General features: G+C 36.3%; 1 protein-coding gene across 3 annotated transcripts in view; it reads right to left on the bottom strand.

Annotated features, from left to right (window-relative positions):
• Nucleotides 1-794: 794 nt before the first annotated feature.
• The window catches only part of SHPRH (SNF2 histone linker PHD RING helicase), an 88,473-nt gene continuing 72,762 nt past the window's right edge, over nt 795-16,505 (bottom strand). For 2 of the 3 annotated variants that reach the window (XM_039230900.1, XM_039230902.1), the window contains exons 26-30: nt 9,573-9,665; nt 8,698-8,784; nt 7,804-7,982; nt 3,922-4,002; nt 795-2,727 (exon numbers count right to left, since the gene is read on the bottom strand). In XM_039230900.1, coding sequence (XP_039086831.1) covers nt 2,631-2,727; nt 3,922-4,002; nt 7,804-7,982; nt 8,698-8,784; nt 9,573-9,665 — 537 coding nt within the window. In that variant the 3' untranslated portion in view covers nt 795-2,630. The remainder of the gene's footprint in view (nt 2,728-3,921; nt 4,003-7,803; nt 7,983-8,697; nt 8,785-9,572; nt 9,666-16,505) is intronic. The other variant, XM_039230901.1, reaches the window with a different exon arrangement.

Here is a 16,505-nt window from a genome sequence, read left to right as displayed (position 1 = left end):
TTGCTTAAATCGATGGCTAATTAATCTTGTGTTGTTAAATTCCAATCCTAAATATTTTGATGAGTCCAGTTAGATAATTATTTGTGAAGTATTTGTGGTTATATGTTGAATTCTCATGTCAATAGTTTTTAGTCTGTTATTATTAAGATGACAAGAAAAGGATGAATTCCTAAAAAAACAAATGCATGGATCATTCTGCTGAAATCACATACAAAGAGAAAAGCCGAAGCTGCAATCAACATAGCAAAGCTATCTGGGTTGGAAGCAAATGATTATGGAATTAGGCACATGTATTTAACACCAGATGTCACTATACCTTTTCAGGCGTAAGAAGCTCACTTGGATTCATGCTTCCCCAGACCCAAATACATTTAAGCTTTAAGGATTGGGACAATCTCATTTTTTCTCTCTCATTCATTAGTACAGCACCCACTTAAGAACAACTATTTGTGAGCACAGTGATAGGTTAGAAAATATAAAATGAAAGAATAAGGAAGCAAAAAAGCCCTTTGTTTGTAGCCAAGAAGATGTGGGGATTAAATCTATATTTCTTTTGAGCAACGTCTGGAAGAATTGCCACACCTGTTTTGTAGAAGTAATAAATGTCTATAAAATATGGAATTCTATAATGTAAACAATTTTGACATCTTTTGTTGAGGGATCAAAACAAAAAAAAACATACTGTATATTCTGTGGCTTGGAAATTAATAAATCCACAAATTTCAATTTCCACTAAAATATCTATTTAATTAATGATATCTTACAGAAATAAATAAGAACAGTTTTTATCTAATACAGATAAGTATATTTATATAATTCTTTCGTTTTGTACAAAATCGAAGCATATCAAATTGTTTTCCCTAAAACTTTAGCTCAAAAAGGAATACTAGGAAACAAACAGAAATACTGAAACATGCTCACCATTAAATTACAACCATGGGCCTTCTGAATCTTAGTATGACACAAGATTTACAGAAAGACCATGAGATTTGGAGTCAGGGGACCTGGACTCCACTGTTTCCTTGCTACGTGTCGTAAGAATGGGTCTCTGTATTTCTGAACCTTGGTTCTCCAACTTTAAAACAGGAATGATAATATTTATATCAACTTCACAGGATTATTGGGCAAATTAAAGCTGAATGTGAATGTATAGGAAGGCTCTTTATAATATGTAAAGAGCTACAAAAATAATAGTTTTGTTTAATTTCATAAAAAAGAATCGATGCATATCTTCCTTCAACTGAGGAATAAGCACCAAAAACAAGTGTGTATTTTCTTCAGTTGAATTATGTCACCCTATAAACCTAGAATAAGAAAATGCACCTTAACTAAGCACCAAAGCTTCTTGGACAAATGTGATATAAGGGATATTTCTATTACAGTTTTCTGGGCAGCTGAGTAGGAGCTAATGAGTCCTGAGGGTCATTTAAAACTCTGAAGGCTCAAAGAATACAACACAAGAACCTTTGTATTACATCAAATGGCTAGGATAAAACAATCTACTCCTTCTTTAGTGATTTCAAAGTCCATTAATTCTTCACAGAAGAAGAAACACTCAGTTGTTATCAGTTGCGATTATTTGCTTATGTAAATATGACATTCTCTTGTTCCAAAGATCACATACTAGTCCTTGAGAGAAGTCCTAGTGAAATAAAATAACAAATCATCACAAAGTTAGTGGTTAAAAGTCTAGTTTCCCAAGAACACGGGAAAGGAAAAGAACCCAAAACATCAGTATAATAATGATTAAAAAAAAACAACCCAAAACAAAAGTAAGAAAACCCCACAAAACCCTGCCATAATTTCCACATTATAATGATCAAGAACTAAAATTATAAAACTTGCAATATTTACAGATACAGTGATCTGAAAACAAGTAAAAACAATATGAAAAATGAAAAGTAGAGAAACAGTTTAGATAATTTTATGGTAAACATGAAAACACTAAAAATGCTATTTAAAGTTCACTGCTTATGCTGACACTACCTAACACATCATAGAAATAAGAAGTGTTCAGTGTTTCAGTTTTTAGTAGCAACATACAGAGAAAAGAAATACTGGCCTAATATTAACCTACTGTTAGGAGTTGTATTACTGTAAAGTTACTATGCATGGAGTTATAGTCTAAAACTACTCAAATAACTAGGAGTTAATATAATTCACCATGTACTTAAAATATTACTAGCAAGATATTGGTGAGTCATGTGCTAAAGATACTGAAGGCCCTTCCAAAACTGAGATTTATGTGGGTCAAATATACTAGGTCATATAAAACTAGATCAGTTTACTTTCTCCCTTCCTCCAACTCTTTTTAAGACTGATCTTATCAAAAGAAAATTACATGTTACCTCTCTTAATTCCCTTGACTCATCAGATACAGATGTTCCTTGGAACAAAAATAAATGTCTTATTAGGAGTGTAAAATTAAAAATCTCTATAGATCTTTTGGAAACAAGATATTGGAAAGGACTCAGTAACTTCTAGGACACTGTACAACTAAAAAAAAGAAAAATTCATTCAGTGAAGAACAGTGTTTACTGACATCTACTGGATTTTTTACTTATAACTTGCTCTATAAGCTATGAAAAAATTTAAATACATTAAAGTCTGTGGACTGAATCAGGTGTACTTCATTCAAGTTCTTCAGTTTCTTTGGTAAACAGGTCTGCCAGATCAGCCAAGGTTAAGACAGAAGCTTCTGGATGCTTCACCGACGAGTTTGTGTGACTGCAAGATTTTCCAAGTGAGTAGTCAGAAAGAAACCAAGGGATAAATGATTACATTTGTCTTATATTTTGCTCCAGTCCTATAATAATCTAAGACATAATGAGATAAAAATATAATATTCTTACAATATAAAAACATATTTGTTGATAAGTGTTTGTAAACTCTGAGTAGAAAGTTGGTGAAAGATCATTATTACTTCTTGTCAAAAATCAGTGAAGACTTCCATATAGTACTTTCAAGCTTTGTTATAAAATGTCCTTTTTTCTCCATGATTAATAAAACAAAGAAATAAAACCCATGCCAATAGCTACCAAGGCTCTCACCTTCTTACTAACCAAAGTTAGTGTTTTTCAAGAGAATTTCAACAGCTCTTCTAATTGCTACGTCATTTAAATGGCTTAACTATAATCACTGAGTTCTGTTACACATGGAAACAACATTAACAAAAAGCCTTCATGTCTGATGCAAACAGCTTTCGTGGTAGACTCTTCCCTTCCCATTAGACCGCAGAAGGAAGGAGATTTCTGGTTTTAAATTGCTTCTTTGCTATGCACAGTACCTCTGTAGAGACATCCCTTTTTAGGGCAATTATTCTTTTGCATTTTCCAATCATATCTATTTTATAAGGCTGTAGTAAGGCATTAGTTTCTATTTCAAAATGATTTTAAAAGAAACCATAGAGTCAATATTAGAAAGTTTTATAATTCTAAAGTTAAGTTTTTAAAATTAAGGCTACTTTGGTCTCTCTGGTTCTGTTGTGTCTTTGGAGCCGATATCACAATTCCCAGCTGAGTTTTAAGTCCAGATCTTCCTATGTGTATGTAACTAAGATGTGTGATGTATAAAGCAACTCTCTAATAAGTTTCCTTTTACAGATACCAGACTATGGCTGGGGCATAAAGATAGATTTCTTTAAAAAGTAATCCAATATGGCAAAGAAAAATAGGACAGTTTAAATATTTTTATACATTATAATCCCTATTAATAAATTAAATCAAATATAGGATGCCCAGAGCATTAACTGGGAACGTTCACATGGGTAATATGTAATATGTCTCATCTTGCTTTAAAAAAGTATTTGCACTTAACAGTTTTTGGTTGACTAAGTGGTCATCTAGGTGAAGAAGTCCCAAACACTCACACAACTTCATGTAAACAGGAAGCACCCATTGGCTTGGATAAAGCATTACCTACCTCTTCTCAGCAGTTTTCAGCATGGCTTGCATTCTCTCTTCTATTGTTGCCTTAATTAAGAATCTGTGTACAATAGTAGGTCTAGAAGGTACATAACAATGATATGTTTAAAAACATCTTAAAACTAATTAGGACAAAGAAGACTTCGCATATCACATACTACATCAGTCACTTGGTGCCGACTGGCAGGTACTCAGTGTGCTGGTGGGGGGGGTTGGCAGTGAATAAAACAAACTAGTCTTAATGAACTGACATTCTAACAAGGGGAGACACACAATAAACACATAAATCAGATGGTACAGATAATGCCATGAGGCAGCTGAGACACAGGAGTTAAAACATGACTGATGAGAAGGAGGTCACTCAGCAATGGAGAAGCAGGAAGAGCATCAAAACAGAAGAAACGATAATTAAATGCAAGCTCCTGAAACATGCTTGAAACAAGCCTAAAATGTTTGAAGGGCAGAAAGGAGGCTGACGTGGTGGAAGTGTACTGTAACGTAGGGGTAGAGTGGGCAAGGACCAGACTGTGTGGGGCCTGGAGGGACATAGCAGGAATCTGGATTTTACTGTGGTTGTGGGGGGAAGCCATCCATGGGTTTTATGCGTAATTCCATTTGTACTCGTTTATACTTTAGACATCTCTTTGGCTCCTGCATGGGGGATGGACCATTAGATAGCAAAAGTTAAGGAGTTCTGTAAGAGTCCAGGAAAGGGGGTGGGCTGTACTCTGGTTGGATTAGTAAGTAGCAGAAGATTTGGAATTTCTGGCAAGACAGAGCTGGCAGGTAGAGCTGGCAAGACCTCAGTGATGGTGTGCACATGTGGACAAAGAGACAAATCTGGAGGAGTCCTAGATTTCTGGTCTGAAAAACTAAAGATGAGAGAGGCAGACTATAAGACGGGGAGGGTTTGGGGTGGGTGGGAGCGCAGCCCATGGTAAACCGGAGGTTTCCATTAGCTAGGTATCCAGGGGAGGTGGAGTCCAGGGATGTGTGAAGCTGCAGAACTAGGTGTATGGGTCTGACATAGGAGCTGAAGGGGCATGTCTGGACCAGGGACATAGGTCTGAGAGTCATCCACACAAAAATGCTTCTTTAGAGCTCTGGGACTGGATGAACTCATCTAGGAAGCATAGATGAGAAAAAAAGGGCCCCTAGGGTACCACTGGCAAGAAGTAGGTCATTAATAGCATTATAGAACCTCATTTGGGTGGCACCGTGAGGACCAAAACCTCACCAGAAAGGCTGAGAGCGGAGGGGTCAGGAGGTGGAATGTAGGGGAGTGTTTCTACAGATGGGTGAGATTAAGACATATTTATGTGGTCATGGGTTACAAGAGGAATGTCCTTGTGAATATGAGAAGGGATTGCACCCACGACAAGAGGAATGGCTGGCTTTTGAAAGAAAAGGGACACTTCTCCCGCTGTAATAGAAGGGAGGGAACATACTGTGTCTTCCTGCTTCTTGCTACAGAGGAAACATCTCATCCCAACCCACCCCACCCCCTCCATGACCAATGCCTGCACTTGAGCACTGTTCTACACTCTCTCTTCTGCTTTACTAGTTGGTTCTGTCTTTAATGAACCATTCCTTTATTTCTCCCATATGAAAAGAACAACAACAACAAAAAAACCCCTCTTGATCTCACACTCTTCCTCTTCTCTGCTCTTTGCAGCAAAACTGCTCAAAATACTAGTCCAACCAGCGATGCAGAGGCGGCCATGTATTGTGCTTACAAGCAGGCACTGGGAAGGCAGAGCAGCTGTGTTTGAAACCTGCCACCACTTTTGCTAGCTAATGTGATCTTGGACAAGTGACTTAACCCCTCGCTGTTAGATAAGTGTTTGTTAATAAATAAATAAAACCCTATTCTCTCTTATACTCAAATCAGACCATCGCCTCCCCTACTGGCTCTCTGACTTCATCTCCTACTTGTCTCCTCTTTGCTTATTCTACTTCAGTAACTCTGGCTACTCGCTATTCCTCAAACGTACCCGGTATACTCCTGACTTAGGTTCTTGGCACTGAGTGTGCTTTCTACTTGAATATTACTCTCTATGACATCTGCATGACTTTCTCATCCCTTTCAACTCTTTGTTCAGATGTTAACTTCTCCATTCAAATCTTGCATGCCATCCTGCGCAGTCAAATGTCCTCTTAATTCTCCTACCCTGCTCTACTTTTCCAGCTCCTAACTTAGTAGATATTTTCTTCTTTTTGTTTTTTACCATCTCTTTACTGGGTGTCTCATAACTAGGATTTAAGCCCCACAAGGGCATCTCAAATACTTGAAACAGTGCCTGGCACACAGAAGGTGCTCAATAACAATTACTGAATGAGGTATATGGGTACTCATGCAGGTAGGCTGCTCAGGCTGGTGATGGAGAGGAGATGCTTCAAATCTGACGTATCTGTTTTTAACATGTAAGGCAAGACTGCCATCAGTGGGGGGCAGGAAGATACAAGGGACATTTAAGATCATCTCTTCAGAAAGTGGAACAATCTATTTACTAGGGAAGCATAGTAAGATTGTCGGGTACTGATGAATGGCCTTTTTAGACTGTGTCCTTCCTTACATCTGAGCTGAGTCTAGTCTATGCCTTGGAAAACACTGAAAAGATGAGAAGTCAATGTTTAAAAGTATAAGAAAAAAACAAACCAAAAAAACAACCTAATAAGATATAATTGCATTTTAAATGATACTCGACAGCACTTGGAACAAGCGTGCATTTATTATAGTTATGTTACTTTGCCATATTTTACTAAGGGTTTATTTGATGAACATGTCTCTTACCTGCTGAAAATTAAAAGTTCTCATTTGTTCTCTTGGCTATTGCTTACAGAGCCCTTCAGGACTTTGAGTAGCACATGTAAGATTGGATCTCCTGACACTTGTCTTCACAGGCTCTATACCCCACAATTCCAAACTCCTTCCAGTCCCTAGGAATATCATGGTGCTTATCTGTTCCGCGTTCCTCCTACACATGCAGCTCTCTTTGGCTGTGTGACCACCCTTTTCGAGCCCAATTTTGAAATGATTATTTCTTCAGGACACAACCCAATGAAGCCTTCTCTGACTTTCTAGGCACAAGCGATCAGCCCCTTCTTCTGTTACACAGTACTTCTGTTGTATTTTTGCACATTCTACTGCAGTATGTCAATTTTCTATTTCTGGTACTACACAGGGATCTCCTTGGGGGAGTAGGTTCTGTCTTAGTTTAAGTCTTCAGTGTCTAGAACAATGTATGACATCCAGTTGCTGCTCAATCAATATTTATTTAATGAGTAATCAGTATGGATTTTTTCTATGCATTCAAGGTATCTAATATCTAGGAGGCAATACATCTAAGAGGTCTTATGAAGGATAATTTTCTGTTCTGATATTTGAATAAAAGTAGCAGATATTACATAGTATTCACTATTAGGTTTGCTTGGGTATAAAATAAATCTAATTATCTCCTAGAGTGGACCTAAGGGACTGTCTTTTCCTAAGGGGAAGGATTTAAAAAGGAGTCATGAATAAGATATGCCTTCTTTTAAATACAGGCTACTTTAGACAATCAAAAATCAAATTTTCTCAACATCACAATGGATATCTTCAACTCTGCAGCTGTCTTAAATATTTTAAGAAACTGTTTTGGTAAACTGATCAGGGTAGAGTCTGAAGATAAAAATCTGGGAGAATTTGGGATTTTCTCATGGAGGGCGGGCTGGAAATCTAAAAACGTCTGTTGGCCATATACTAATACTTGAAAATATAATACATAAGAACATTATTAAAAATGAGTAGGTTCTTAGGAACATAAATGAAGAGCTTAAACACTGATTTGCATCTTAGAAACTTGAAGCAAAAGTAAGTGATGTTAAGTTTAGTCCTTACTTGGTTTGTCCGATTCGGTGCACCCTCCCAATGGCCTGAAGCTCGTGGGCAGGGTTCAATATGGGCTCCACCAAGAGAACATGAGTTGCTTCAATGATAGTTAATCCGTTAGAACCTGTGTGCAGGGGCAGCAGCAAAATATTGATTTGGGGGTCATGTTTAAATGCTGAGAGGTTCTCCTAAAAAAAGAAAGGTACATTTACATTTTAGCTGCATCAGTTAAAAATCAGAGTGGTATATTATAGCTTGTATTAAAAAAGTGTAGTCGTATCCAGGTCATTGTGAAATGTCATAATTAAGAAAAGTAAATGTAAAGTTACCAATTTTAGAAAATGTAAACTTGTTGCTTGACTTCATTAGGAAAAGTATCACACAAGCCCTCTTATTCATTACAATACAATGGAGGTGCAAGATACATGTATGTGATGGATGCAGATTAAACTACATGAGTTTGGAGGAAAAAGAGAGAGAGAAGGAACGTGTTAAAAGGGAGGATGAGGTCAGAGACATGAATCTGCTACATTTTCACTTGGTCTTTTTGTTTTTTGCCTCGTAGGCTCTGTGCCTGTCGTTGTGCTGAGTGTAATGTAAAGACTTTGGCCACACAGTTTTGCCTGACACAGAGTCTTGAGAACCTAATCCTAACGTGATGGCCCTGTCCATTCAAAAGGTGAATCACAGAACGTCTATTCCTCTATTAAAGCTAACAACCTCAAGGCAAAAGATCTTTAAAAATAAATGATCTTGCTACAGGTATAACTGAATAGACAGAATATTAACTACAGTTTCTCCCTTTACACAAGACAATAAATGAAAGGAAGCTAGTTAACAGTAGTTTAAATTTGCAACTAAATCCCTGCCTCCCCAAACACAAGTAAAATCTTCTTGACATACCTGAAATGTCTTAACACGGCTAATCTGAGCAAATTCCATGTTGTTGTCAGTGAGGGCTTTTGAAATAATATCTAATACATCTTGCCACTAGAACACATAAAATAATAAGAAAACGAATATTTACACATAGCTTTCACATAAAAAGGAGTTGAAAAGGGACTAACTGAACATAACTTTTGTACCTCAGAATTAAAAAAAAAAACCCTTCAAATGTAGTACCATCAATATTATTTAGTTCTATCAAAATGGTAGTGTTTTCTTTTTTTTGAGATCCAATGCTGGTTAAAGACAGGGTAAAAACATGACTGTCTTTGGGAACTGAAGGAAGCTAAAGAGAAATAATAGAAAATAAATAATGGAGTGCTTAATGGATGTAGCTGCTTACCATTTAGAAATGAAAACTAGAATTTTACTCAATATATATATTTTTTAATGAGCAGCAGGCAGAAATTTAATTCTTAGAGATCACAAAGGAAGAACAGTATGAATGTTCTCTTTACAGAGAAGGGACATTCAAAACTCAAAATTTTATTCAGTAGATTTTCTTTATCTTAAACAACCAGTTTCATTTGTGAAATGAGACATCAAGGCTATAGGTTCCAATTTTTAACATATTAATATTAGAAATCCCCATAAAACATTAACAGGACATGTAGCTGTAGAAATTGTCTTAGGAAGCATTACCAAATTCCTCTAAAAATAATTCTATCCTATGGACATATGAAAAAAAAAAAAACACAAACAGGGAAATCTAATAGTAATTCTAAATCTCCACTCTATGAGGGTAAACATCTAACATGAACTCTCAGATATAAGCCGATTAGAGCCAGAAAGCTAGTATGGGTCAAGACCAAGGAGGGACATGGTGACTGTACCGTTGAGAAGACGAGTGCTTTAGCCCCTGGGTCTCTATGCTGAATTCGCATCAGAGTTCTGACCACAGCTTCCACTTTTGTAGAATGGCTACCCTTTGAACACAAAGATGAAAACACGTCACTACCATATTAAATCTAGTTTATAATGGAAAGGAAAACCAATATAATACACGTCTATTGCCAAAACTACAGGTGCATCAAAACAAACTATCAGATACTTATGTGTTTACTTCTTTATTTTGTATTTGCTCGAAGTTTTCTTTAGCCTCAAATTGTAGAAGTCATAGAATTTACACCCAGGGAAAGTCGGAGTATGAAATATATCAGAAAGTTACACAGTGACAGACCTTGAAGAGAAGATTCTTAGGTTATAGTGGTTAGGTTTTGTGGTTGCAAGATTTTGTTATTTTAGATAAGCAGAATTTATATAGAAAACACTCTTTGCTTCAGATACTACGGCATTAGCAATGTTAAGAATACAATGAATCAAAATTCTAATGTAAGCAAACTGTGAAGAATCCTTTCTTGCAAGGGACTTACAAAGGACAGGGACAGAGGTACAAATGACAGCCACTTGGACAGGAGCTGATTTCTACAAAGTTAGATAAACATTTAACGAGTGGTTTTTGTATCTTCCATAACCATTTCCATCATAAAAGTATGAAAATGTGAAAAAAAAAAAAGAAGTAACAAAATGAGGAAATGAGCCAGTGTTTTTGTGGCCTTCATAGAGAAACTTTTTCTCTTGGAATGCATGGGGAGATGGCATGACATGAAGAAATTAAAGTCATGGGATTCTGAATGAGACAAATCTAAATTCAACAGCTAGTTCTGCATTTTGCTAGTTATACAGACTAACCTTTCTAAGTCATAGTTTCATCATCTGTCAAGCAGGGATAGTTTTATCTACTTCCAAACATTGTTCCATGAGAAAATACATGTATAACATTTAAGTCAAAGCTGGCAAAGAGCACTCAATACCTTATTATCTTTCTAAGACATTACATATGAGCACTATAATGACACAGATAACCCCATAGTGGCGCAGATCTAACCAAGAAGAAGTAAAAACTTTCCCATAGCAGTGTTATTCTTCTCCTCAAATTGACTCCACTTGCTACTTTTACACAGAGACACTCAAGAGTAAAATGTGTGAACAAAACAAGAAAGAAAGGCATAGCATTTTCAAGTTAGCAAGATAGAATTATGAAAGAAATTTTAAAATTCTAATATTAAAATCCTAAGTCTACACATGCAGATTTTTAGTTATACTTAAAAGTATGCAGATTTTCAATTATATATGAAGGGTTAAAAAAATAGAAAGGAACTGTTTCAGTCTAAAAATTGTCTTAAATAAGAGCAAAATTATCTCAAATAAGAGAAAACCGGGAATCAGCATAAAGCAATTGTTTAATGAGCTTAGACAGAAACATCCATATCCTTGCAAGGTCTCATTTTCAAAAATATTTTCGAGTGAGATATCATGATAACTATTAAGCTGCTTTTTATGAAAAGGTTCAAAAGAAAACAGAATAATCTTCTATGAGCAACATTCCAAAGTAGAGTGCTAACTCTCTGAAGGAAAAGACCAGAATATTCGCTTTGATCAAAGTTTGGCCAGTTCAGTGGTAGCGCTCAATGAGCCCCTGCAAATGTCACAGCATGGAACTATTTGGTCCTAGTCCAGTTACTCCCAATGAAAGAAGAATAATAAGAAAGTCTCAGAAATCCAAAGCTCTGCTTGGCAAAAAACTACATGGGGAGTGAGGCTACCTTAATACCCTTTTCTTCCAGATGGACAGAAAGTGGCTACTGACAATGAGAACAATAGAGGAAGTAAGAGATGGCCTACATATACTGGCAGGTCTTGGTTTGAGCATGCAAGCTCTGCATAATTAAAAAAAACAACAACAAGCCCAATAAATGCAAAATCCTTATGTAAGGCCAATATGTTAAGGTAGTTTCTGTCAAGACAAGAAAGATTCATGTTTTAGATTACTTGAAGACATTTATCATAAATGGTCATTAAAAATGCTGCCTCAAGTTGAAGGATATGTTGAGTTTATTTTAATAACAATTCCTAACTTGTTGCTAAATGAAAAGAAAATACTATGCACAAGGAAGGATTACCAATCGAAAAAGTTAACAGAGAAAGACAATAAGCTGTAGGAGAAAAACTGAATAGAAGTTACAGAAGGATCTGGTTTCTATCTTACTAAGTTTTAGATAATTTACACATATTTTAGACAATTTAGACCTTCTTGGGCATTTTAGAAGCCTACATAAATATGCATACATACTCCAAAATATCTGTAAATATGTTTTATAAAATGGCCTTATCACTTAACATTGATCTTAACAATCTATTCACGTAGGACCTTTCTATTTACCTGACCTCAATGGCTGCACAATGTTTAGGGTACAACAATTTATTAAATATTTGCTTACTAGTATACATTTAGACTCTTGCATTCTTTTTTGCTCTTACAAACAGTACTTCAGTGATACTTCTACTTACAGCTTTGGGTACATGTGTGAGTACTTTGTTGGATAGACACATCAAAGTAGAATTGCTGGTCAGAGGCTCAAAGAACTTATTAGATATTTGGATTTTGGTAGATTTTGGTATATCAAGTTACCCTCCAAAAATGTTGGAAATTTTAACTACCAGTAGTTAAAAATGCTTCCTTCTTTGTACACTTGTTAAATTTTAATTTTTTGCCAGCCTGATAGGTGAGATGAGGGGTCGAATTTTCATTTAGTCTACATTTCCAAAGGGTGAATTTGAATACCATTAATTGGCTATTTAGAATTCCTCTTCTGTAAACTGTATTCATATCCTTTGCCAGTTAAAAAAAAAAACTTAAGTTTTCATTTCTTGCTGATTTATACGACCTCTCATATACTGCACATGTTAAATTTATGTTGTAAATGTTTTCCAACCTCTCTGTATGTAGTTCACAGTTGTGTTAAATGCACTAATGTCTGCAAAAGTGCTATATTAATACATATTAGTTACAGTAACTCACAAATGTTTGATGAATGATAACTGGATTTAAAAATGAGGTGTTCTTTGATTTATTCATTAGATTCTTCTGTGCTTGACATTTACTTGTCTTTCATAAGGGAAAGATGAGAGAGATTTTATTTGGAGAAGAGCAAGTTTTCCCTCAATTAAATTGCCCAATTAACTTTAGTTTTTAATTTATTTTAAGAAGGCTCCATGCCCAATGTGGGGTTTGAACTAATCACCCTGAGATTATGAGTCACATGCACTACCACCGAACCAGCCAAGTGCTGCTGTCATGGTTCTACCTAGTATGATTTCATATAATATTATATCATATTTCAGAGTATAGTACACTTGTCATCAGTCATGTATTGTTTGAAGACAAGGACCAAATGGCATTTACTTTTATATCACCTACAGCCTGGCATGATCCTTTGTAAACAGTGTACACTCAGCTTATGTAATGCAAAATTAATAATAATACTAATAAAAATATTTACATTTAGGCTTCTCAATCCCAAACATGCTTAGTAAAAAAATGAATAAAATTAAAAGGGGGTTAGAATACAATTTAAAACTCCCAATCTATTTTTTTATTGATTCAGAATGATCAACAATAGGCAAATCAAATCTTGTGATTGACCTCTAGCTTTCCTACCTAAACTAGCTAGAGACTCAGACAAGAGCAGACATGAAAGACAGGGGGATTTGATCTAGCATAAAGCAAGCTGTAGGTGAATTCTGTATTAAATACTAGGTAATGAAATCACTTGAACTGGTCTTAAAAGAAGCCTGCAATTGGAGAGTGGTGCCATTTCATTATATATAGACTGATATATATATATGTATTTTTTTTTAAAACCAAACTATCAGGAGCTACAGGAGAGGATAATAAAGTTGGCAAACCCAGTAGGCTTTTATTTTCAATCTTTAGAATCTTAGATTCCCACCACATTGTGCCCTGATTCATGAACTTTTCTTTTCTTTCCTGCTTGTGCTTTTTACTTCCAAATGAAAAAGCAAGATTCCCAAAATAATACTGAAAAGACCACGGTTGTTCTTAGAGCAAAATCAATGGAAGTGAACAAAGAGGACAGACTTTCTTCTCCATTTTCCTCATCACTCAAGTCCCTGCAACATTTAAAGCCAGTTCATAGTGGATTATTCAAATCATTCATTTATTTATTCAACAAAATACCAAGAACTATATTAGGCACTTGATATACAAAGATCAAAAGATACACTTTCTTACTCTCCCAAATATACAGTCTAGTGCAAGTTACAGAATACAGAGAAAAACAAAAACGATGGTTTATACTGATGGCTTGTCCTGGGTGCAATTTAAGTGAATGTTTTATTATGTCCTCTTAATGAGTTCTACATACTCTACTACTCCTTTTGTTTTTTACTTATTTTTAAAAAATGTTTATTTTTGAGAGAGAGAGACAGAGCATGAGTGGGGGAGAGGCAGAGAGACAGGGAGATAGAATCTGAAGCAGGCTCCAGATCAGAGCCAATGCAGCACAGAGCCCAATGCAGAGCTTGATGCCACGAACTGTGAGATCATGAGCTGAGCAAAGTCGGACGCTTAACCAGCTGGGCCACCAAGACACCCCTCTACTACTCTTTTTAATGTTTCTATATTAAATGCATAAATGAACTTTGGCTCAAATCTGTCAGTTTCTGAGGAGACTATTCAACGTGGCCACAACTACAGAAAATAAATATTTGTTAAAAAAGGTAAAAACAGGAAGGGGATGCGTTACATGACAGGCAAGTCTGAAGGGATCAGAGAAGAGGCACAAAAGAGATAAGGATGAGGAAATGTGGACACAAATCTATCTCTACGCAAGGTGTTACCAAAGTAAAAAAGCATGACTATTCTCAACACAGGTAAAATGGTAGCCTCATTCCAACTTGGCTTTTTTTTTTTTTTTTTAAGCTATATCAGTAAATAAACAGATGCAAAGATAGGCTGGAATGATATATATTCATGAGGAGGGTACATGGAGATGGAAATCCCGCAAGACTGCTAGATCACTTCTTCATATATTAGGTTGGTAAAGTTATGTTTAATTATAAGCACCTTTGGCATCTTCTGAAATTTTTCTCCCTTTCCTCATTCCCATCCTTTCTTGATAGTCTCTTCAGTTTTTCCAGATACATATCCACCAAACCTGACTTTGTGATCAATGCTTGGCTTTTCTTCAAGTTTCTGAAACATCCGTGATAAAGGCCCAGCTGTGGAGGAAAGACACCTTATGTGTCCTCTGCCTTCCCTTGACCGTATCTTCATGGTTGTTCTCCCTAAGGCACTAGTTCTAAGGCCAGCTGGAGAACCAGGATGGGAGGTGTGTAAAGTGTCAGCAGTCAGATCGGGCCAGTACCTCTCCTAGTGTTCCACTCGTGAGATAAGCAGTCAAGAAGACTGTAACAGTTAATGAAGAAAAAGGATGGATTTTTCCTTCTTTATAGCAAAAGAATCACAAAATGTTCTTTATGAAAATCTTTGCTCCCTTGCTTGTAATTTAATCAACAAAAAACAAATAAGGTCTCTAAGCTACATATACAGCAGGACTTTCATTTTCTGGAAAATAAGCTGCAAAGTTAAAAGCTCTAGACTTATGGGTAGGAAGCCAAGGCAAAAAAAAAAAAAAAAGCAGATACCCATCTGCACCAAAGGCCAACAAAGACTATTTTTTTTATTTACTTTTTTAATGTCTATTTATTTTTGAGAGAGAGAGAGAGAGAGACAAAGTGTGAGTGGGGAGAGGCAGAGAGAGGGAGACACAGAATTCGAAGCAGGCTCCAGGCTCTGAGCTGTCAGCACAGAGCCCGATGTGGGGCTCGAACTCAGGAACTGTGAGATCATGATCTGAGCTGAAGTCAGGCGCTCAACAACCTGAGCCACCCAGGCGCCCCATATTTCTTACAAAGTCTGGCTTACAGGTTGTCTAGTAGCATAACTAAAGATCAGAAATGTCATCCTCCCTCTTAATCTACTTTAAGTAGGTGCAACTAGCTATTTTCATCACAGAGTTGAACTTCATTGGAGGTAGGTAGTCCTATAGTCTTAGGTTCCTGTAAAATTCTGAGAACCTAAAGTTTGAATTAAAATTTGTTAAATGTGTTAAAAGGATGGAAAACTCACTTTTGTTTTTGTCATATATTCACTAGATTGAAAGAATTCTTTTTTTTTTTTAATGTTTATTTTTGAGAGATAATGTGAGCAGGGGAGGGGCACAGAGAGAGGGAGACACAGAATCCATTTCCGAGGTGTCAGCAGAAAGCCCGACGCAGGGCTTGAACTCACGAACTGTGAGATCATGACCTAAGCTAAAGTCAGACCCTTAACCAACTGAGCCACCCAGGCACCCCAAAAGAATATTAATAATTAAGCAATCAAGTAGTATCTGATTTAGACACTGATCAACCCTTTCTGTCCAGAATGGAACTAAATATTTCACCAAGTCATTCTTAGAGTGAAATACTGCTTTTCATTCTCTGAAGTCTTATTATGGGGGAAAGAGGAGGGAACAATAGGTAAAATTCTTGAGTATGGTGTAGAAGATATGCAGTGGTTGGCTTTAGTCTAGTCCCTTCACATCCATTTCCTATTGCTGAGAATCCTTACTTAGGGAAGGTAGGAAAGGAAGGAGAACAGATATGAGATCTCCCTGCTTCAGCAGCAAAGTGCTACTTACACTTGATTTATATAAATAAAACTAGTGTTCTATGACTGGAGAGTTATTATTGCTTTGTATTATATTCTTTTGTTACCAGTTTGTCCTTTTTCTCTTGAGAGCCTCTATTTTCTATATTTACTTAATCTGTTCACATTGATCTCCCACTTTTTCTCCGCATTATCTATGGATTCTCATGGTCATGGTTTGCTCCACTGGTAGAATTAAGGGCTAACGTGG

Source organism: Hyaena hyaena, unplaced genomic scaffold, assembly GCF_003009895.1.
Source record: "Hyaena hyaena isolate Hyena2069 unplaced genomic scaffold, ASM300989v1 scaffold_52, whole genome shotgun sequence".
In the NCBI taxonomy this organism is placed as follows: domain Eukaryota; kingdom Metazoa; phylum Chordata; class Mammalia; order Carnivora; family Hyaenidae; genus Hyaena; species Hyaena hyaena.
Note: the sequence above shows the minus strand (reverse complement) of the source record. Positions and strands in the feature narration are given on the sequence as shown.